This window comes from Onthophagus taurus, chromosome 6 (genome assembly GCF_036711975.1).
Source record: "Onthophagus taurus isolate NC chromosome 6, IU_Otau_3.0, whole genome shotgun sequence".
Taxonomy (NCBI): Eukaryota; Metazoa; Arthropoda; class Insecta; order Coleoptera; family Scarabaeidae; genus Onthophagus; species Onthophagus taurus.
The window spans coordinates 22,476,127-22,499,682 of record NC_091971.1 but is presented as its reverse complement, the minus strand read 5'-3'; the positions used below and the strand labels follow the sequence as shown (position 1 = coordinate 22,499,682).

Genomic DNA, 23,556 nt, shown 5'->3' with positions numbered 1-23,556 from the left:
CATTTATTAAATTTAAAATCTTGGTTTTTATTTTATTGCTTTCTTCTTCCACCTTTTTATCTTCAATCCCACACAGCCATTGCAATTTAAACCTAGGATGTGATACAGCCGCAATAGTGGCAGTATCACATTCTAGGTTTAAAAGTTTTCGTTTGAACACGTTCAGACTTGCAAATCTAACAAGTATTTTGGAAATGAAAAATACTTAAAATACTTTTCAGATTCTTAAAATACTTGTATGATATTTAAAATACTTTTTTAAGTATAAAATACTAAATATATTGTCGAAGTATTTTAAATACTAAATATAAGTACCAATTTTACAGAGTATTTAAAATACTAAGCCCAAAATACTTTTGATACTTAAAATACATATTTTAAATATAAGTATTTTAAGTATGCCCAGCTCTGGAACACGGACAATTAAAATTGCAAATTATATAGCTGTTTGCATTTGCAATGAAGGCTTTCTACCCATTTTAAAAATAATAAATACCATGGGAATTACTATTGATCCTGAAGCTTATGCGTTCGGTATTAAACGGGACAACAGTTGAATTGAGCGCAACTAGCTTCTGATGCATCTAAGGTAGCTAGAACTGCTTGTAAATCAGAATGAACTTCCAAAAATGTTCATTTTGAAGTCGAAGAAGACAATCTCTATGAAGCAGGAATCGCCGATTAACAAAACGTAGGTATAAATCCCTTGAAACTTGCTCAAAAGATTAAACGTGTTTTTCTCAAAAGTAGTTTTTTCAACATGGTTAACACGATATCTATTTAACTAATTTACTTCAAATTTTGTGCCAACCTTAAATATATAACCCTCTATCGCCGCTACCAGTTTTATATCAAAACTATTTTTTTTACTGTTTTAAAAAATTAAAAATTACGAAAATACATGTCGAAACATTCGACTTTATTTTTCTAACAGCTGCCATTTTGCGAAAAAAATTTTTTCTGATGTAGGGGCTATAACGACATTCTTACTTCTCTTAATTTTGTCAGAAATTTTGTGTCAGATGACCATAAGGGCTACAATCGTGTCAACCAGAACACCCCCTTTTACTTTCCCTTTCAACAACTACCAACTTATAACTTTTTTAATTATAACTTTCTTTTATCGAAATTTTTATATATTTTTAAAATATTAATGAATATCTTGTACCAAAGTAAATACTAAAAATATGTTTTGTTTCTTTTTTATCAAGCTCAATACAACGCCTAAAATTTATGCTTCTAGACCGGAATACCCCCTTAAGGTAAAAAAAATATACAATAAAATGTTTTACATACCCACTGTAATTGTATCTTCTGGTAAATCAACTCTGTCACAAAACAACAATTGGACTTTCGGCATTATACACGCAATTGCTAATACATCTAAAGCACATCTCACAGTTTCAGCCCTAAAAAATATTTTGTTTAAAAATGAATTCTAATAAAAATGTTTTAATTTCTTTATCGTTTAAATAATAAACAACATTAAATTTACCTTCCACTATAATTCCATTCATAAGCAAAGGCAATTATTTTTAATAATTGTGTAATTCCACCAAGTTTTAATAGTTGATCAACAGGAGGCCAATGAGTCCTAAATGGCATAGATTGAAACAAAGTATCAATTTGTTGTTGTATTTCTTCTGGTGATGATTTACAAGCCTATATAAAAAAATTAATAAATAAAAACATAACCTAATTAACATTTTTTTAATACATACTTTATAACTAGGTTGGGATGGAATTGTAGCTCCAGACCTTTCATTGGGCCTCAATTGATTCCTCCGAATTTGTTCAACTTTTGCTGAAAGATGTGCTTCTAAATAACGTTTAAAAGCAACACAAACATGACGAACAATTTGTCGGGCTGCACATTCAGCGTCTTCATTTAACGGTGGATTACTGTCTTCATTAGATAAAATTGGTAATGTAGAAATCTAAATAATTAATAATAACTATAATTAAGATAATCATTATTAGTAAAAAATACTTACAACGTTGTGTAATTTACGCAGGCCGTCTTGTGAATCAAATTCATCTAAAATAATTTTAAATTGAAAAGTTAATCCAAAAAACATGGTAGCGTGACATCTTCCAGAATCATGTGAACATTCCAATAACCATAAAGTATAACTAAAAATTAATTTAAAATATTATATTACTCATTTCTTTGTTTTAATATTTTTACCTAACTAATCGGCTCACAATATATTTAGGCAAAAGACAAACTCTTTCCATAGCTTCTTCACAATAACTAAGGTAATACAAACACATTGAGACTCCGGTGGCCGCTATCGAAGGTCGCGGAACATCCAATAATGTTTCTAATCCTTTGTATTGTATAAATTCGATGGAAAATTTTTTGTGGCATAATAATGCAGCTAAATATTTGGACGCTTCAAATGCTAAACGGGCTTCTTTAGTTTCTTTAACGTTGATGTACGACAAAATTAATTCTAAGGCGTTATTTTCAAAGACGTGACTCAAAAACTCTTGATATTCACCCATCGGGGTTAGGTATCTTAAAATTAATATTTGTCGGGTTGCTAAAGTTGGTGGAAATATTTGTATACTTCCAATCATAAAACTTTCTAATTCTGCCCATGATGAGTTACTTGTTTCTATAAATACGATATTATATTATTAAAATCATTTTTAGAATAGGTAATGTTGAAATAAAAGTGTCTAACCGAAGATTCGGTTTCGGCCAAAAATCGACCAAAACTTCGTTCGCTAAGTCTCGACTGGTTTGTCTATTTTCGTATCTGCTTTGGCTTGCGCGTACAGAACTTTCATATTGTTTCAAGCAAGATGATGTAAGTTGTTTGTGTACGTGCAGTACCGTGTGAAGCGTTTACAAAATGTTTGTAAATAGAAAAAGACGAAGAACAAGTTGAGATTTCTACGACAAAAGCACTGCTGACTTGTCAAAACCCATATATAAACTTTGCAAAGAACTTTATTCTTTGGGCAGTAACGAACTACACATGGATTGAAGCAACTTTTGTCCAAATTTCACAATTCAAAGTATCGACAAGTTTTGAAACGACAATCAAACATGAACAAGAAGAAAAAAGAAGTTAATATAAAAAAGAAAGATCCGACATACTCTATAGGAGAAAGTACTGCTTTTTAGACGTTTTAATTTAGCGGATCCAAACGCCAATTGTAAATACTGTTTTAAATCTAAAAAATATTTCCGGATGTCACTAACGCTTCAAACATATGACAAAGTGAAGGCAAAAGTAATGTACTTAATCAAACAATGTGAATGGTTAAGTTGCAGGACCGATATATGGACAAATCCATCAAAGTCGTGCTCACTACTGCGTTGGACAAGTCATTTCATAATGGGATCACAAAGATTGAACGTTATATTAGAGGCTACTGTACTGCAAATGGTCCACACCGGCGTTTACATTCCAGAAAAACTTACTCGAATTGTGGGTGAGTGTAAGATAAACAATAAAGTTTCTGAAACAGTTGATTGTCATGGTTACGCATGCATGGCTACTGCTTTTTTTCTACCTCAAATGAATGGAAAATCATGAAACTTAAAACAATCTTTTTAAAAAATTTTCTAATGTAGCTAGATTAATTTTGGCTGTACCAAATTCAGAAAAAAATCCTGTTTCATATTCAGTAATAAAAATGGGGGATTGCTATTTGAAAAAAATATCGATGACGTCATAGCTTGTTTAAAAATGGCGGAAAAATCTAAACCAAAGAATTATAAACAATTTAAATCCTTAAACCCATCTCAGCGATTTTTCCATAAACCGTCAAGGGTATTTAAGGATGACGCCGATAGATATTGACCGACAAAAACCCGGATTAAGATAGCTAAAGGAGAACTCTTTCTGACTGAGATAACAGTTTTTTAAAATTCGGTTTGATAACAATTGCACAAGCTTGATGTTTGGTAATTTGCAACTATTTTAAGTACAAAGCGGTGCTCTTCATCGGACGGGTTAACCTAAACACTAAAAGTTTTGTATATAGGTACTAGTGAAACATGAATAATGCGTAATATAGATAACGTGACGTCATAATAACAAATTCAACACATTTTGTCGTGTTATAAAAGTGAAGTCTGCTGCGTGGTAGTGGAGACAAAAACGTCGCTAGTGAGTTTTGTTAAAAATAGCCAAAATTAAAAGTATATGTTCATCTCTCTACAAAAAATCTAAGATAATTAGAGACCATGAGAAAGGAGTAAGTGTTTCTGCGTTAGTTAAAAAGTACGGCATTGCAAAATCAACCATTTGCAGTGCTAGGTTGAGTATTAGAAAATTAATATTGATAAAGCAGAATATCTAAAAATAGAAGCGTTGTATAAATGGTTTCTTTATCAACGCAAAGATATGTGTATTAATGGGAGCTTAATGAAACAAAAAGCCATACATTTCTTTAATAAATATTATACAGGAAGGTTTAAGGGGACCACTCTATCGATCATTGAGAAAATTTCGATTTTTACAGAAAATCATTCATTGGGCCCTTGAAAATTTTTATCCCGAAATTCTAAGTTCATCCTCTCCAAAATTATCATTAGCGTACGTGTATCGAGGTAGCCGGCCGCCGCACTATACGTGGTATAGTACGCCGGTATACATATACTATACCGGTATCGCTTCAGTAAACACGTGGAATAAACAAAAATGTCTACCTATCCTCGAAGACCGAATGCAACCGGACATCGCGCTTCTCGGCCACAAAAACGACGATTCCTAGGGAATTAATAATCAAAATCGAATCAACAGAACGAGTCGATCGAAGGAGTAAATATCAGCGCGAGTGCCAAGAAGCTCGAGTTTGACGATGATAACGGGGTATTTCAAAATGCTCTTTTTAGATACCGAGTGATAGAGATTTTTACCTTTTTTGTTGGATTGTCCGAGTTTCTAGTGTGTGCTGAGTGCACCGGAAAAATCAAATTCAAGGAGATTTCAAAACTAGGTTTGGGCTTCAAGATCGGTGTGCAATGTTCTTGTGCCACAAGAGAAATATTTTCAGGCCCATTAGTGAACGGTGGTTATGAAATAAACAGAAGAATTGTCATAGTAATGTGTCTTCTTTGCGTCAGTTTAGAGGGCCTGAATTTATTTTGTAATTATATGGACATATGCCCCGGTTTGAGTTCTGGAGCATACATGATCATGAACCACTTACATGCCAGTGCTGAATCAATATTCAAGATGTGTAGAAGAGGAACAAAAAGAAAATGAGAAGAGGGAAAGGTCGCTGTTGGATTTACATGTCTCCAGCGACGCTTCTCGGAATAAACGAGGTTTCTCGTCTCTAGAAGTCACAACGCTCATTGGATACTACTCTGGCAAAGTGACCGATCTCATTGTAAAGAGCAGTTACTGTGCTGGGAACAACGTGATGAAGAATAAGAAAGGCACAGAAGAGTATGACGAATGGTTTACGGAACACGAAGAAGTGTGTTCCAAGAACCACGAAGAATCGGCTGGCAGAATGGAAGTGGACTGAAATGTTCGAACGATCTGAGTCATTGTTCGGGGTAAAATACACCAACTATATAGGGGACGGTGATTCGAAAACTTTCAAGGACATTCTAGATTCATCGCCCTATGGTCCAAATGTAATCGTGAAAAAAAAGGAGTGTATCTGCCACGTGCAAAAACGAATGGGGACCAGACTCAAAAATATCAAGAAGACGAAGAAGCTGGGAGGAAAAAACTGACTCTTTATTACGGATTCATAATAATGGCAGAATGCAAAGGCTTGCAGAAACACATATTCTCATCCTCCTCCCTTGCATGAAGACATCCAAGAGCATCTTCTCCCGATCTATGAAGATCTATTTAGAGACGACTTGAAAGATGTGTCGGTGGGTTCTCGCAGAACGCCAACGAGTGTTTTAATTCCATCTGGCGCTACGCCCCAAAACACTTGAAGAATGGGGCTTCGACCGTTGAACTCGCATCTCATTTGGCCGCAATTATATTCAATGAAGGACATAAGGGGATTCTACAAGTGATGAATGATTGTAAAATCACGATTGGCAGCCAAGCGGCGCAATATGCGCGAGACACAGATGTTGCGATGATGCGGCAGCCTCGCGACAAAACAGGCGAGATCGGCTCAGAAAAAATCAGAAAATACTTTACAACAATGTGAAAAGATGGACTATGGACCAGGGATAGCAGACTAATCGTCATAAAGGTAAATTGATTGATTTTCTTAAGCTTTTTCATTACCCTAACTTTAATCGTGTTTTTCTCGAAACAACATTTTTTCATGGTCTGTCTCGGATAACTCGCGTTGTAATTGACCTAGTGGCTTGAAATTTTGACATGTTATTCATTACACTTTTCCGAAACGAATCAACCTCCATAATGTAGAATTGTTTAAAAAAATTCATTGTTATTGCAAAAAAAAATAAGTACCAAATATCAGTTTTTCTTTTCAATTATGTCTTCTATGAAATTAATCAATTTATCAAATTCGATTGAGGTTGATTTGGAAGGTATTGTAAAACGAACTCAAAAAAAAATTTTATTCGTGTTTCAGACAACCGGAAGTAGCTGGAGACGGGACAAACTCGATTGCTGACGCAATTAAGTGTTTAGAAACTAATAATAATAGTACAATGGAGCGAAGACAATAATATTGAATTTAGTGAAATCATTTCACTAAAACGTGTTCATGAAAAGCTATCTTAAGAAGTATTGCAAGCAAAAAAGTACTAGCTAAGATAACTTCATTTCTTTTTAAATACATAAATTTTGTTAAAAACTGATAAATAAAACTTTTAAAACTACGTCAACAAAAATTATTATTTGTAAATTTGCAATAACGTAAATAAAAGTAAAGACATTCTTTAAGGTGGACAAATTCTGTAGCTAGAACAGGCTCGGTTTTATTCTGATCACTTTATCGCGAGTTCACTACTGTATACCAATGTACCGAAACTTATTATTCAAAACAGTCGTTTTGCAAGACATAAGAGTTTTGCATAACATTATTCGTAAATATTAAGTGCTACTCTATCTTCTAACAAAGTTGGTAAATTATTTTGGAGAAAATACAAATAACTATTATATAAATGTATTGTATAAATTTTTTAAATAAAGTGATTTTAGCAGAAAAACAGACAATAGAATTTTTAGTGGAAAGAAAATTGCATTGTACCATTCTGGAATTTTGACTAAACAGGCCATCTTTTAAAATTACTTGCCAAGGGTGCTGTAGTATTCCCTTTTTTAGAAAAGGTGTGTCAAACTTAAAACAAGACATTCAGTATGTAAGGCTTATCTAAAATACCTCTCAACACCACCGACGAGCGTAGCTAGTAAACAACTCTTTAATGCTACTGAGTTAGTATTTGCTAATCGACGCAACAACTTGTTAGGGAAAAACGAAGAAAAACTTTTTTTCTAAATTATAATATACGTCTAAGTAGTCAGTAATATTACAAAAATGGATTTTGTCTTTTATTTACCCCTAACAAATGTTTCGGTTTCGATCGAAAGTGAGACAAAAGGCAAATTTCAGTACAGTAAAATCTCGATATAACGAATGTCGTTAAAACGGACTTCGGATATAACGGACAAAATATTTTTAAGTCGTACTATTAACATTATCTATTTAATACATCAATGTATTTAAATATAAATGTTAGCGCTCATAGATAGCATCCAACTCGGGTTATTCCCCAAGTTGCTCTATTGAAAAATCTTGTAAAACCCCGAGTTTTAAAATACATAATGTATAGATAATACAGTTCCATATTATAATTCTCAAAAGGCATGGTTTGCAGAAAAAATATAATTTCAAAAATTGTTTTTTTAAAAAGTTTGTACCTGCAGTTAGGAAATTTGAAGAGTTTTTTTTTAAATACCACCAGATGATGTGAAGTGTTTATTGCTTTTAGACAAATTTCTTACCCATCCAGCTGAAAACATTTTACATTCAGAAGATGGCAAATTTATTAGTTGTGTTTTTGCTCAAAAACACAACATCAATAATTCAGCTTATGAACCAGGGAATAATTTTAGCTATTAAATGAATATATAGAAGAAAATTTTTAGACGAAGTAATACAAGAAGAAGACACAATAAGAGGACACGCACGTTAGAAAATTAAAAAAATTACAATTTAAAATCCATGATTTTTAATTTCGCGGTTGCATGAAAAGAAGTCAAAGTCCAAACAATAGAAAATGGGTGGGCGAATTTATTTAATGATCAAGATAATGGTTTAGAAGGATCAGAAGCTCCTAATTTTTGCACCGCTGTTGAAAACAATATTAGAAAAGATGTTGCTGAGGAAGATGTTATAATGGTTAGAAAGAGCTCAAGGTGAGTATCGCATTATCACCGACGATGAAATAGCAGTGATGGTGGAAAATGAGCTTGAAAGCGAGAAAGATGAAACAACGCCAAAGGTAAAATTGTCAACCATCAGATCGCAACTCGAGGATATAATAACATTTATAGACGATTCTAATTACGAAGAGCTAATTATAAAACTTCGAAAGTGCAAACAAAACTTGATTATTTAAAAAAAAAAAAAGAATTGTCAAGCACTGTATTCCATTAGAACGCGACTATACAAAAGTGTATTTTTAGTCAAGAACATATTTTTATATTAATAATTTGGAATTGAAATGAAAGAATGGAATTTACGTTAACACATTTACAAACAGAATTTAAACAGAAAGGAAAAAAATATTTTTATAAAACAGACTTTTGGCTATAATGGACACTGCTTTCCCTATTACTCAATTATATTGAGGTTTTACTGTATCGGTTTCGGTCGGTCACTATTTAAATCCATTTTAGAACAATCAACACTACTTTAATTTATTATTAAAAAAATACTTCACCTTTATAATTAGGACTTCGTCCAGGCGATTCACTTAGCTTAATCCTCTTTCTACTTGATTCGTATTCATTTTCTGATATCTACAAAAAATTATATTAATTCATTTGTTTATAAAGATTACTTGATAATTTACATTGCTTAAATTGCCTCTTGGAGATATAACCTCACTGTTACTTCTGTCTGGGCTAAAGGCAATTGGAGATCTAATAATCGTTGCAACGCCATTTTCACGTACTTTTCTAACCGAAAGTGACTCATCCACTCTAGTTTGTTGCTGTTCAGATAAATGAGCAAACGGTCTCGTAGCAGAGGTTTGTGGAATAAATTCCGAGTTTTTTTGTAACCTTCGTAAACGTTGCAATAATAAGGGAACTAATCGAGCATTTGATTCTCTACAATTAATAAAAATGATTTTTGTATTTTCTTTTTATAATTAAAAAAAATTAGAACAAATTCAAGAATCATCATGTGGCTTAAAAATCGACGTTTTTTTTTTAATTAATGTGAAATGACCCAAAAAATACGTTAAAAATAAAACCCAAATGCTTCTGGTTTTAGATCTAGTCTTAGTTCTACTTTTCGTTCAATCAAAATATACCACAATCTAACGCTAAATAACATTTAAAACTAGAACTAACACTAGACCTTGAACTAGCAACAGTCTTGGTCTAGTCTTCTGTTAATGAAACTAAATATTGCGTTTAAACGATGATATTTATTGTATATAAATTAAATTTCTACCGGTTTCGACTGTGTGACAGTCATCTTCAGGAAATCGACATCATCGAATATAAATGGAATATAATCTTACTGTGTAGTTGAAAAAATTTTTCAACTACAGAGTCTCAACTTCACAGTAAGAGACATAACCACAATTAACCTGTTGTCATACCTAAAACTATACACTTTGCTTGTCACATCTGAAATTAAATTAATGAGTTATTATAATAGTTTATTGTGAAGGAACTTTCAGATTTCGTTTCGATGAGCTCCCGTATAAGTTTATATTCGATGACGTCGATTTCCTGAAGATGACTGTCACACAGCCGAAACCGAAACCGCAAACCGAAACTTTAGAGGAACTTGAAGCAATTGTTGATCTCAACGAAATAATTGATATTTGTTGTTTCATACGAAGTTGACAATTTGACCAATGAGGAAGATATTGATGAAGAAACTATCGGTGGAATACAAGTTTTGCCATCTGATATTGTCGGAACATTTGAAATACTATTACCAGGAAAAAAATAGTGGTGACCGTTATTTATAAATAGGTGGCGACTCCCGCTATAACCAGAAGTATTAGAACTCTGAAAATATTTTAGTCGAACAGAACGTAATTGATAATGCTAAAGTCCGAATCCTCAAATTTTTATTTTGGCCAGAACCCCACAAACGTCTAATGACCGGTCTCGCTGAGACACGCTGTATAATAAATATTACACTATTTAACAGATAGTGCAATATATTCAGCACCTTCATAATATACAAGAAGATAAATCCATATGGAAAAATGCGGTATAAAAATATTTGTTATCAGTTTGGTTAACAGCAGAAGTAGATGAAATGCAGCCCTCCACATCACGAGGTACTGGTCCAACTTCAACACCATCTGGTAGATTGTCTGGTGATATGAAGAAACACACCCTGGAGGTATTACAGCCAACAAAAAACAAAAAATACCCCATAAGAGTATGCGTGGTGTGTAAGGTACATCGGAAAAGAAGCGAAACACGATATATGTATATGCAAATTCTGTGAAGTACCATTACACAAAAGAAGCTGTTTTACAGACTATTATACTAAAAAAAATCTAATAGTTATGTACAAATTTTGTAAATTTCAATAAAATACAGTATGTGCACGGAAAAGGTGTTGAATAGGAAAAACTTTTTTATTTTTACTATGAAAATGATGAAAATGAAGCACTTTGTTGGTATTACATTCAGTAGAGGAACACCAGAAATTATCACTAAGAAGAAGAGCTGAAAATCTCCAATTTGTTAAAAAGTCACAAATTCAGAAGATATTAAAACACAACAAGATACATCCATACAAGCCAATTTTTAATCATGTTTTGGAAGTCGGCGATGAAGCAAAACGTTTGGATTTTTGTTTGTGGGTTGGCAGAATGGAAAGAGGATTTCATAAGAAAATAATGTTTTCTGATGAATCAACTTTTTCGACCAATTGGTGTTGTGGCTTCGCAACATGCACGATATTGGAGTGACTCTAATCCGCATTTTCTAATACCACGGAGGCGTTAGTACTGTGCTAAAGTAAATGTGTGTGCGCCATACTTCTTTGACACTACTTGTAATGCGAATAGTTATTTAGCTATGTTAAGAAATTTCCTCGGCGGTGAATTAGACAATCTTCCATTAGAATACCGTCGTTCATTTTATTTTCAACAAGATGGATGCCCAGCACATTATGCGGCAACAGTTAAACCATACGTTTCCAGAACACTGGATTGGGAGACAAGGACCAGTTCAGTGGCCTCCTAGGAGTCCAGATTTAATATTAATGGATTTTTTCCTATGAGGAAATTAAAACAAATTGTTTATCACACACCAAATAAATGCCACTGATCAATTAAATGATGCGATTAGAGATGCTTTTACTTCAATATCTTTACATGAGGTTAGAAAAAGTTTTGATGAATTACTTCGTTTAAAGGCATGTTGTAGTGTGTTCGAGTAAATAAATTTACAACTTGTGCATTGTTAATTTGGAATTAATTAATTGATATTAAAATAAATTTAGTGATCACAAATAAATAAAAGTAGGCCGATTTTTTCGAAAATTCGTATTAGAGACTACCTTTTACTTTTGAACAACTTTTCCTAGTAACTTATTTCCTTATCTTCCCAAATAATTGCACTTTACTCTTGTACCATTTAAAGTTTTTTCAATTTTCTGAACACCGCGTATAAAATATGTAAAATGTTTCTATCCCAATCTTACTCTAAGAACTAGTAAAATTTTTTATCAAGACTTTTTTCGACAAAATTAAAAATAAAAAGGTTTTTCCTATTCAACTATTTTTCAATGGCCATACTGTATATACAGTGTGTCCATAAAGTAAAGGATATAGGCGATAAAATCATTATAAACGGTTCATGGAAAAATCCCTGAAACGGGTCTAAAGATTTAAATTTTTTGTCCACACAAAAGCACCTTTTGTTGCACCTCCCCAAACATTTGGTCGGGCACAGTTTTCGATCAAGAAATGTTGCATTAAGTAATCTTACTAAATCAGTTTTTGACACTTAGGGCATTATTTAAAATAATTGGTTTCCATAGTTACTCATAGCTACTGCTATTTTTATAATGTCAAACAAATTTGAAGTAGTTAAACTTTAAAGTAATTTTTCTCGAAAATTTTCTTATGTAACTAAAATTGACTGTACTAGATTCAGAAAAAAATCTTCTTTCATATTCCGTAATAAAAATGGGGGATTGCCATATGAAAAAAATATCGATGACGTCATAACTTGTTTAGAAATGACGGAAAAAATTTAAAATCTACACCAAAAAATTGCAAAAAATTTAAATCTTTAGACCCGTTCAGTGATTTTTCCATAAACCGTTTATAATGATTTTATCGCCTATATCCGTTACTTTACGGACATACTGTATAAACAAGTTATAAAACGCCCGATTAGCTAAAAGACATGGAATTTTTTTCTTATTTTTACCAGAACAAGTATGCATTGGCCTCTTACCCGGTGCCCGCTTAACGTTAAGTTTCGGGACACCTGTATAGATAGACTGTGTATCAATTGATACAAAAAGCCACAACCGAAATGTCTTTATTTACCATCTACCTACTTGTGTGGATCTGAATAATCTTGAGTGGGTGGGTTTGTTATGTTAACATAACAAACCCACCCACTGCTCCATGCCCAACCTGATATTTGGGACATTTGCACTAGTTTAAATGTTAATTAACCTAACTCAAAGTCGAATTTCTACACAAAATTCTGAAATAAATCAGTAAATTAGGTGGATCCGAATGTTAGGTTTAAAGCGGGGGTTAGGGTATCAGGTAGGGTACAAGGTTTGTAAAGCGTATTGTACCGTATTGTATTTGGTACAATACGCTTTACAAACCTTGGTAGGGTATAGATTTTAGGTTATCTTTACTTTATAAATGAAAACAACAACATTTTAATCGTTGTGCTTTGAAAATCTAAGAAACAACCGTATTTCACCCAAAAAATACGTTTTAACCAAATGTGCTGCAAAAATATATGGTTAGCATGATAAATGACGTCACAAAATGTGACGTCACGTCGAAACTTTAAAGTAATTTCTCAGTAAGTTTTACACTATCAACCCTTTTTTTATATTTGTAATGATTTACTTGAGTAATTTCCCATTGATTAAAAAAAATTGTTGATTTTTAAGCCACATGATGATTGTTGAATTATACCAAAAAGGAAATTTTTTTACCTAAATCTGGTTGCTATATCTGGAATTTCCATTGCTGCGGCTAATAACCCAGTAGCATAACTTTGTAATGGTTCTATTGATTCTGTGGTCCATTTTATCAATCTATAAATTAAACTATCCATATCAGGCTAAAAAAATCACTCAATTAGTCCCGTCTTAAATTTATAATTAAATTAAAACTTACTTGAAAGACAACCGTTGTTTCTAAACCAGGCATTATATCTAACATTAACCTACAAGCAGCTATATTTAATTGATCTACATCTCTCCCAGTTATATTAAGTCTGCTATAATAGGTATCACGTAAATAATCGTTAACAAGTTTAGTCATGAAATTATCTTTTCTAAACAAAGCTTTTAATATTTGTCCCAAATTACAGTTTGGATCAGTCCGTGAAGGATGTCTTTCATCGAAGGGATCAGGATCGGTTTTCAAATAATTCACAGTTTCCAATTCAATGATTTCTGCTAATCTACAATTTATAAAAATCGTTTTAACAAAAAAATAAATAACGTTTACCGATAACATACTTTGTTAATGTTGGTACAGGATTGTAATTTGGCGTGGAGTATTCATCTTCCCATCCACGCATAAGGGCCGTAACGTCGGACATAACTTTATTAGAATTCGTGGATTCCATCGTTTCTTTTTTAAGTTACACAATGCAAAGACATGAGGCGAATGCACATAACCTCACAATTATGGGTTATGTCCACGGGATTGCCAACGAACCTCTATTACTAAACTTTTCTGTTGTTTCGAATATGTAAGTTTTAATTATTGAAGAAATAGAATCACAAGATTTCGAGAAATAATTAAAGTTTATGTATTTTACTTTCAACACAATCAAGCGCTTCAGCCTGTCTTGGTCTGTTTGCGGCTAAATTCGTTTGTATCACAGAATGGAAAATACCACAACACAACAACTCTTTGTGATTAATAATCATCGAATCTTTAAATCCTCAAATTGTTATATTTCAATATTATTTCATAAATGTTTTAAATAATTAATAACGAAATTAATATAAATAAAACAAAAATTAATTACAAAGAAATATTTATGTTGGTATTGCAACATATTTTACAAGCAAAATAATCCTGTCAAAACTGTCAAATTTAAACGGAAACCTAACCATACTTTATTGCGAATTTTTGGAATAACTTAATTTAAAATGTTAAAAGCGATGAAAGTTAGTTTATGTTTAAAAAGAAATTCGTCATCGTTAGGAGTTAAAATGAAAGCATGGCAAATCCATTCATACGGAGATTTATCAGAATTACAACTTTCTGAACCTCGGGTTCCGATTATAGAAAAACCCACTGATGTTCTTGTACAAGTTAAAGCTGCGTCTGTTAATCCGGTAGATAAAATGATTATAGGTATTTAAATTAAATTAGGAATAAATTTTAAATTAATATTAAAAATGGAAATAGGTGGATATGGAAGAGAACTTTTAGGTTTTTTAAGAAATTATGAACTCGAATTCCCTTTAACGTTAGGGAGGGATTTTTCTGGTATTGTTATTGGTAAAGGACATGATGTGGGTAAAGATATTAAAATTGGTGATGAAGTTTTTGGTATTTTAACACCACAAACTCAAGGAAGTCATGCACAAGCTGTTAGAGTTTGTAGTAGCACGGTAAATACATAAAAAATATATTTACAAAGATATTTTTATTAATCAATTTGGGTTATTGAAGGTTTGTCTTAAACCAAAAAACGTTAATCATATTGAAGCCGCGTCTTTAGCTTATGTAGGAGTTACAGCTTGGTCTGCTTTATTTCTAACAGGGGAATTAAAATTTCGATCCCCGAGAAATACCACTGTACTAATTTTAGGCGCTTCTGGAGGTGTTGGAACGGTAGCTACACAAATATTAAAATCACAAGGAGCTATTGTAAGTTTAATATGTATTAATTTCATTTTTTAATGGATATTATTTAAGGTTGTTGGGACTTGTTCAGAAGATGCCATGCCGTTAATTCGGTCTTTAGGTGCTGATCAAACGTTTAATTACAGGGATAAAAACTATGTGACAAATGTTGCTGAATGTGCTAAGTAATAAAATATAAAGGCTTTGTTTGTTATAAAATTTGTTTTTGGTAGGTACGACATAATTTTGGATTGTGCTCAAATTGGGTATAGAAATATACCAAATTCTTGGTGTTATAAAAGGTATATAACATTAAATTCACCTTTATTATCAAATACTGATAAATATGGATTTATTGGCGGTATGGCTGTGAATGCGGCTGATGTTATTGCATCAAATTTCCCCAAAATTTTTGAAGGCAAAACAGTTAGATGGGGATTTGTTTTACCAAGCAAAGAAGGGCTACAATTTATAGCATCTCTAATTCAACAGGAAAAGGTATAATTGAATTATTTATTTCAGAAAGGGACTAACTAGGGAAGTAACACAATTGTGGCACGACGCGTGTGAAGTTGGCCATAGATTTTAATCTGAAAAAAAATTCGTGATCTAATTTCAACGGCATCGTATTCATGGTTGCTTCTTGTTTCAGATTCGAAAAGAAAATTTTTCTAATCATTTCCTATAGTCCGGGAAAATCGATTTTCTTCAAACTTTCGCAAAATTCGGCCCGTTCGGGGTTTTTAATCGATCTAATTTCAACGGCATCGTATTCCTGGTGGCCTCTTGCTTCAGATTCCAAAAGAAAAATTTCCTAACCATTTCCTATAGTCCGACGTCATAGGCCATTAGCACTCACAATAATTTCACTCAGGACCACATAGTAGCACATTAAGAGTATTCAAAGTTGGTCGAATAGTTGTATGTCTTTAAAATATTTAATCAGATTCAATGAGTTTAATATAGTTTAATATTTCTTGCTTGTTCATATAATGTACATTCTACAATGATGTGTTCTAAAGTGAGTTCCCTATTACAATTTGAACACATGGGTCTCTGCTCCCCTTTTAACATATACAGGGTGTCTCACGTAACTGGTTCGTTAGAACTTTTTTAGGTTCCACTATTCATAGAGGTTTGAAATTTTGGTAGCATGGGTTATATTAATTTTCCAATATCAGGGAAACTACAATAAATAGGTATAGGAATGTTTATAGATAATTTGTAGAGAATTAAATTCCCTTTCTGATAAGGTAAAGAAATATGGGGTGTTCCATTTAAAATTTTCGACTTTCTCGCAATTGAATAATGAGAAACGATAATTCAATTTTTGACCAGCCTGTATAAGATTCTCTGATACAACAAATGACAATCTATTTGGCAGCATCTGTAGAGTAGTTGTGCCAATGCAGAGCTTTTTTGAATGATCGTTAGCTGAGATATGGGCTTTTAAAGACCATGGGGAAATTTGTCAAAAAACACTTAAAATCAAAATAACTCGAAAACAAAAAACGCTAGGTACCAACAACTTTTATCAAAGTCAACATATTTTTTTACGTATAATTGAAAGGTGTAATAAAAACTATAGCATTCCATTTAAAATAACGAAGTTGTGGTCTACTTCCGGTAGACCGGAAGGGGTGGCCATCTTGAAAATATTTTAGATCGAAAGTTTGGAATGAACAACCCATGCTACCAAAATTTCAAACCACTACGAATGGTGGAACCTTAAAAAGTTCTAACGAACCAGTTACGTGAGACACCCTGTATTTGGAGGTCAACGATGTATGGCCAATGCGCAATCTACTTAGTTTCACTTGTTCTGACCTGCTTAATTCCCTTTCGGAACTTATTCGATAGACATAGGGTTTGATTTTTCTCAAGAAACTTGGAGTATTTTGCCATTGTTCTTCCCAGCTGTTATAAATCAAGGATCTTACATGTTTTGCAATATCTTTATGTCTGCAAAAGTTCACATCCATTGTTGCTTTATCTGCAGCCTCGGATGCTGCACAATCGGCACGTTGATTCCCCCCAATTCCAACGTGACTTGGCACCCATATAAAAATAACTTTATGATTTTATTTTGTAATGCTGTCTAGTGTGCCTAAGATTTGTTGTAGCATTGCTTCTTTTGTGTACAGGTTTTGTAAGGATTTGATACTACTAAGCGAATCACTTATTATTAGAAAATTGCGGTTATTGAGGTTCATATTTATGTATAGTAGTGCTTGAAATATTGCATATAACTCTGCAAGAAATATTGAGGAACATGGTTGAAGCGTCCAGGAATGTTCTGTATTATCGACTGATATTGCACTACCAACACCGTTTTCTTTTTTTGATCCATCAGTGTAAACACAAAAGGCATCAGGATAAGTATGCATTATGTTGTGAAAATCAGCAAGAAACATTGCTTGGGGGGCGTTTGATTTTGAAAATTACCATTTCTTATATTTCGGAAAAATCGATTTTCTTCAAAGATAAGCATATGTCGGCCTATTCGGGGTTTCTAATCGATCCCATTTCAACGGCATTATATTCCCGGTCGCTTCTTGCTTCAGAATCAAAAAGAAAATTTTCCTTATATTCCGGGAAATTCGTTTTTCTTCAAACAATCGGCAATCCAACAATTAATTGGACAATTGTTTATAAGTTTGTGCTTTTCTAGTTTCAATAGTCATTGGATCCAAAAATAAAACTTGCTGATCTTCAACATTTGCTACCATTAGCATCTAATGACTACTACGTAATATAGGGAAAAAATATTTTTGGAATTTGCTAATTGTTTTTGGTAAAAACCCGTTCATAATACTTTCTACTTCTCCCTGACAAAATATTTTAATATTTTTATCCTTTGCCAATATTCTCAATGCATAATCAACGACTAAATTATCCAACCACATGTCTTGTTTGTTCATTTTGCAATTGATTGTATCAAAGCTTTCGTAGTAAAGCTTTTCGTTATTAAATTTTGCAACGACATAATTTTTTTACATTAGGAATTTGATTAATATAAGATCATTTTTTCGGCAGGTCTGTTTTAACTTTCTTTAAGTACGCCGCTTTTATGTGTAAATACGTCTGTTTTTTTTTTGTTTTCCCCAAGATTCTTCAAATTCTTTTGCAGGCTATCGTGCGCGCGTTGCACATTTAGTTCTTTTAATATTATATCTGACTTCGTTGTATTAACTTAGAACATAATACGAATAAATCTGGACGGTTTGTCTCTTAAATCATTTTGATTGAGAATATGGTTTTTAAAAATGTTGAACCAGTTTTCAACCAAATTGTTGTGTTGTATTGGTTTTAATAAAATTATGGAAAAATGTATATGTATATATACATATAAAAATATAAAAAACTTCTTACTTGCTTAAATTTTAAATATTTATTGGAACCGGTTTCGACACATAAAGGTCATCATCAGCCAAAATGTCATAAATGAAGAAAATGCTAACGTTGAATTTTATAAAAATAACACATTGAATATTAAAATATTCAATGTGTTATTTTTATAATACCAATCCTGCAGGAAAATAGTTGTCTAGCTAATTTCTTACCACCCTACCATGATAAGCTGCACAATCATCAAGTTGAAAGCAGGCCTTGTTTCTTAAAGCTAAATCAATGTCATCCCACATATTGGCATGTTCAGCTACCAAAAATTATAAGAATGGCGCGAAAAAAGTGTACTGTCAGAAAAGTTATTGTTATTTTAATCCGTAAAGAATACGTTACAGAGCCGTCTACCGGCTATAGTAAAACGGACTCCATAATCGTCTTTCTCATGTCAAAAAACCTCCGTAGACCAAATTTGAAAAGAATCGGTTGAAATACACGTGTAATATTAAACAAAAACTAATTAAAAAATAACTTTAACACCCTGTATCTTCAAAACAAAGCGTTTGTCGACCTATATTTATATCAAGCTTTTGTGCTAATTTTAAAAGATCTATCGACTGTTAAAGTCCTGCTACAAAAATCTGAAACAGCCTGTATATTAAAATTGCAGTCCCTAACCCCAATTGTCTTCACCTAGGTTTACAAATGTTTTTAAATATGCATGGTTTGCATATTTTTAGTGGATATCTAGATGAGAGACCATTTTGAAAATCCCGTGAAAATTTCCTGTTCCTAGTGAAAAGCCAACGTGTGATATCTGTGGGGATGTAGCGGTCATAACATGTGCATGGTGTCAATGCTTATGTTTAAGCTATTTTCGCCCTCTCGCTATACATATCTTACAGAAAAATCGTAGCACCACTGTAGAATTTAAAAAAATCGATTTTTTTTATCGGCCTTAAAGATTCTTGACACCTTGTAGAATAAGAAGAAAACAATTCAATATTTGTAAACAATATTGTTTCGCGAAATTTCTGCTATTTGCCGACCTATCAATCAGGAACACTCCGTAACTACATTACAGTAGTATACACGAAGGACGTGAATATTTCGTACACTAAAAACGCGAGGTATATTGTATAGTGTTTTGAATCGATTTTTCTCAAATTATTTGTAGTCGAAATGATTTCTAGTATTACAATGAGTGACAAAAAAGTGTACACGGGCAAAAACTCACGTCAAAGCTTTAAATTCGTTTTTCTCGAAACACGATTTTTTAAAACGGCACGCAGCATAACTCGAACAATTTTCATTCAATCAATTTAAACTTGTTACCACATAATTAAAATTACATTCTACAAACTCGGCTCAGGGGTTTTTACCTCATGTATAAAAAAATACGTAAACCTTATTTTGGTCCATTCTATGGCTGTACCAAATTTCATCAAAATCGGCGTGCCACAGTTCTGTTCCTTCCCTTGTGAGTCAAATAGAACATTTCTTGAATAGGTATTTCTGGCAAGTGGACGTTTTGCATTCAGCAGTAGAGTTCTTCAACGATGTGTAAAATTTTCTTGCTCGTTGTTTATGTATCATCAATTCAGCAACTGCTGCATGCTTGGCATGTTCTCCTAAGGTTGAACTTTTTATTTTCATATTAAGTTCTTTACACTTGCAGCATATATCTTAAATATAATCTACTTGAGGACGGCCAAAATGTAGATGATTGTACATAAGATTATACATAATTTTAAAGTTGAGCTTACCAAGATAATAGTAATCCTTATTTGGGTAATGTGTTTCTTTTACTGGAAACGATTCGATGTGTCCTTTTAGTCCATTTCCATGTAAACTAGGAAAGGCGATTTGGCACACTTTACGTTTTTGTTCTTCTACTTCATGAATGTAGTGGAAAAATGAACAACTTTTTTGTCTCTGCATTATTGCGTTTTTGGGTTTTGATCTCCTTTGAACTTCATGCACTTCTAAAAGGCCTTGTAAGATCTTGTTCATGTTTAGTATTAAATTCTACGTATAGGTTTAGTCGGGTAATTGTTAGCCGTCAAACTGACAGTTTGTTAACGCTAACGATACTTAGTACCTTTCTACAGCAAACAAAATATTCTCTCCCCACAATAAATGTTAAAGACTTATGAATCATACTTCCTTTCTACACCCAAAGATAGATCTACAAAGAGATAGTACAGATATACACTTATCTCAAAATTGTCAAAAATCTTACTTAGCCCCTTTCTGAAATAAACGATTCAATTATGTTTTAATTTTTGTGAAAATGTTAATTTTTTTTTCAGTTAAAGCCCATAATACATAAAGTGTTTAAATTCAATGAAGTTCCAGAAGCTTTCGAGGTATTCAACAAAGGAAAAATTCGCGGTAAAATTATAGTAGATTTTTCTAATGTATAGTATTAAAATTTGAAACAATATATAGTTAATATTATAAACAGTATATTAACAAATATAAAGAGTACTTAAAAAAATGGAATAGATATTTTTTATAACATTGTAATAATAAGTAAATTGTTTAACATCCTCTCTTGTAACACACCGAATATGACTAAATATTTATATTGTAACAATTCTGGAATGTACTCGTAATAAATTGAGCTTTATCAAATAATTCTTGAATAATTTTTGCCACAGCATGACGATGCTCGGCGTCGAGCGCTTGGTATATTAACAAATATAAAGAGTATTTACAAAAACTGGAATAAATATTTTTTATATCATTGTAATAATAAATGAATTGTTTAACATGGTTCTTAATCGTGTTGAACGAATTTTAGAGCATCCTCTCTTGTAACACACCGAATTTGACTAACCTTATCTTTAAATGTAATCCCATAACACTTATTGGCATATTGTAACAATTCCGGCCGAAATGTACTCATAATAAATTGAGTTTTATCAGATAATTCTTGAATCATTTTTGCCACAGCACAGCGATGTTCGACGTCGAGCGCTTGGTCGACTTCATCCAACAAATAAAACGGTGCCGGGTCGCATTTTTGTATAGCAAAAATCAACGATAAAGCAACCACAGATTTTTGTCCACCAGATAATTCATTCAGCTGTTTCATCTCATCATCTTCATTGGTGAATGCTACCTTAATTAAAATTCCAGTAAATACATCGGTGTCGGTATCTTCCGGACCGATTTCACGACCGTCACTGTCGTCTATGGTTTTCATTAAAAACTTTGCTCGTCCCGTAGGTACCAATTTCTCAAAAATTTCTTTAAAATATTGCGAGATTTGACGGAAAGTGAAATGAATCGCTTCCATTTTCATTTCTTCTAACTTGTTTAAAAGTTCTTTGATCTTTTCGTGTCTAAAAGAAAATTAGATGTATATTTTTTAAACACATTATTCAAAGATAAATTTACCCTTTGAATAATTCTTCTTTTTGTTTAGCAAGCCGTTCTTTTTCATCGCTAATACGTATAAATTGTTCTAAGGCCTTGTTATTTACACAACTGTATTTTGTAAGGGAATTATGTGTTTTTGTTAATTCTCGAAGTAACTGAAATTAAAGTATACATTTTAATCGTTTCGCCAAAATAAAACTAATTAGGAGAATATGTACTTAGAATGTAAAAATAATGGTGCAACCTAGGAAAATTCAAATTGCTTTGCTGGAAATGGAGAGAGTGGGAATACAGATCATGGGGGGTGAGCGAGATGAAATGGTACAACGCTCACTACTGTGACATAGAAAGCAATGAATGTTACCAATAAGCACCAATATAATCCAGGTGAAGACCTCTAGTGAGGTACAATTAAAATAGTTTTACTTTCAGATTGAAAATCTTATAAAGAAACTTCCTAAACAGGAACTCTTTCTTATCTTGATGGGCAACTTTAATGCCAACATAGGCAAAGGAAGAGCAGGAAGCACATTGGACCTCATGGATTGGGTATCAGAAATGATACCAATGATTTGGTGATAATGAACTGCCAGACATACGACTATACAGGTGATTCTCAACCTATACGCATAAACTTGGGGATTTATTCCCCAAATAATGGGTAATGGGTGAAAAAAATTGTAGTAAAAGATTTTTAATTTCATAGATATCCGATCAGATAGAAATTGCTGCCGACAATCCACAAACACCCTGGTTTAGGCGTGCTATCATATCATCTTCAAAGCGTACAGTCTTTGCTTCCAGAAATCATCTTACACAGCAACACCAAACGATCTCATCTGTTTAGAACTGGTACCACTATACTTGCTAGAGTTGCCTACACAAATGATGGATGGCGAAATTTAGTCACGGGATGAAGAATGACATGTACGGAAAATGTATCAAAGAATCAGATAGAACTCCTTCGAAAAAACGCCAGACAGCTTCCTCTGTTACATTGATCTAACCAAAACGTTCGACGATAAAAAATTAGAACAGGGCAAACATTACAAAGTATGTAATGTAAACTATAGTTAGACTATGAATGATTATAAAATCAAGATTGAGTGCTATGTAGATGATACCGTCCTCTTGTCTGATACTGAGGATGGCATACAGTGATTAACAGAAGCATTTAACATTGCAGCTGAGGAAGTGAATAGCGAGGAAATTAATACTAAGCAAGGATTGCGAAATCAGGTACAAACTGCTCGGAGACAATCCGCCAACACCCTGGTTTAGGCCGCGCTAGTCGGACATCGTGGATTCAGCGAGCCCAATTGTGTATACAAAATATTGGAAACAACTTGGAACACTTACTTTGATGTCATTTTAAAATCTTATATGAATTCTTGATTTGAAAGTACATTTCATGGATATCTAGGAAACTAAAAAACTTTTGTTGCAATATTTTTCACCTATTATTCATTATTTGTCATGAGGAATAAATCCCCAAGTTAGAAGATTAATTAAGAATACCTGGACTTCTCTCAGAGATGATGAGTAGATAATATCTGATATCTGCCATAACGAGATATTTGCCTGTAACTTGCGTCACCTCAGGGAGTAGGAAGACAATATCATTTAGACTTCTA

General features: G+C 32.7%; 3 protein-coding genes across 3 annotated transcripts in view; 1 reads left to right on the top strand and 2 right to left on the bottom strand.

Moving 5' to 3' along the window:
- The window catches only part of LOC111421652 (LisH and WD40 domain-containing protein mahjong), a 29,185-nt gene extending 14,922 nt beyond the window's left edge, over nucleotides 1-14,263 (bottom strand). The window contains exons 1-10 of the mRNA XM_071196327.1: nucleotides 13,846-14,263; nucleotides 13,499-13,787; nucleotides 13,315-13,442; nucleotides 8,990-9,248; nucleotides 8,858-8,936; nucleotides 2,189-2,621; nucleotides 1,995-2,133; nucleotides 1,722-1,937; nucleotides 1,496-1,662; nucleotides 1,297-1,409 (exon numbers count right to left, since the gene is read on the bottom strand). Of these exons, the coding sequence (XP_071052428.1) occupies nucleotides 1,297-1,409; nucleotides 1,496-1,662; nucleotides 1,722-1,937; nucleotides 1,995-2,133; nucleotides 2,189-2,621; nucleotides 8,858-8,936; nucleotides 8,990-9,248; nucleotides 13,315-13,442; nucleotides 13,499-13,787; nucleotides 13,846-13,955 (1,933 nt within the window). The 5' untranslated portion in view covers nucleotides 13,956-14,263. The remainder of the gene's footprint in view (nucleotides 1-1,296; nucleotides 1,410-1,495; nucleotides 1,663-1,721; nucleotides 1,938-1,994; nucleotides 2,134-2,188; nucleotides 2,622-8,857; nucleotides 8,937-8,989; nucleotides 9,249-13,314; nucleotides 13,443-13,498; nucleotides 13,788-13,845) is intronic.
- Nucleotides 14,264-14,405: 142 nt separating this feature from the next.
- LOC111420375 (reticulon-4-interacting protein 1, mitochondrial) lies at nucleotides 14,406-21,040 on the top strand. The gene is made up of 6 exons (XM_023053349.2): nucleotides 14,406-14,695; nucleotides 14,750-14,955; nucleotides 15,017-15,214; nucleotides 15,263-15,375; nucleotides 15,424-15,688; nucleotides 20,848-21,040. The coding sequence occupies exons 1-6, from the start codon at nucleotides 14,488-14,490 to the stop codon at nucleotides 20,959-20,961; spliced, it is 1,104 nt and encodes a 367-aa protein (XP_022909117.1). The 5' UTR covers nucleotides 14,406-14,487; the 3' UTR covers nucleotides 20,962-21,040.
- A 177-nt stretch (nucleotides 21,041-21,217) lies between these two features.
- Nucleotides 21,218-23,556, bottom strand: part of LOC111416242 (structural maintenance of chromosomes protein 3-like) — a 31,382-nt gene continuing 29,043 nt past the window's right edge. The window contains exons 11-12 of the mRNA XM_071196328.1: nucleotides 21,941-22,077; nucleotides 21,218-21,885 (exon numbers count right to left, since the gene is read on the bottom strand). Of these exons, the coding sequence (XP_071052429.1) occupies nucleotides 21,318-21,885; nucleotides 21,941-22,077 (705 nt within the window). The 3' untranslated portion in view covers nucleotides 21,218-21,317. The remainder of the gene's footprint in view (nucleotides 21,886-21,940; nucleotides 22,078-23,556) is intronic.

What these genes read in the sequence shown, in the direction of transcription:
- LOC111420375 (XM_023053349.2), top strand. Translation starts at nt 14,488, where the DNA reads ATGTTAAAAGCGATGAAAGTTAGTTTATGTTTAAAAAGAAATTCGTCA. An exon ending in AATGTTGCTGAATGTGCTAA is followed by an intron (nt 15,376 to 15,423) that starts GTAATAAAATAT and finishes TGTTTTTGGTAG; the next exon opens with GTACGACATAATTTTGGATT. An exon ending in CTCTAATTCAACAGGAAAAG is followed by an intron (nt 15,689 to 20,847) that starts GTATAATTGAAT and finishes TTTTTTTTTCAG; the next exon opens with TTAAAGCCCATAATACATAA.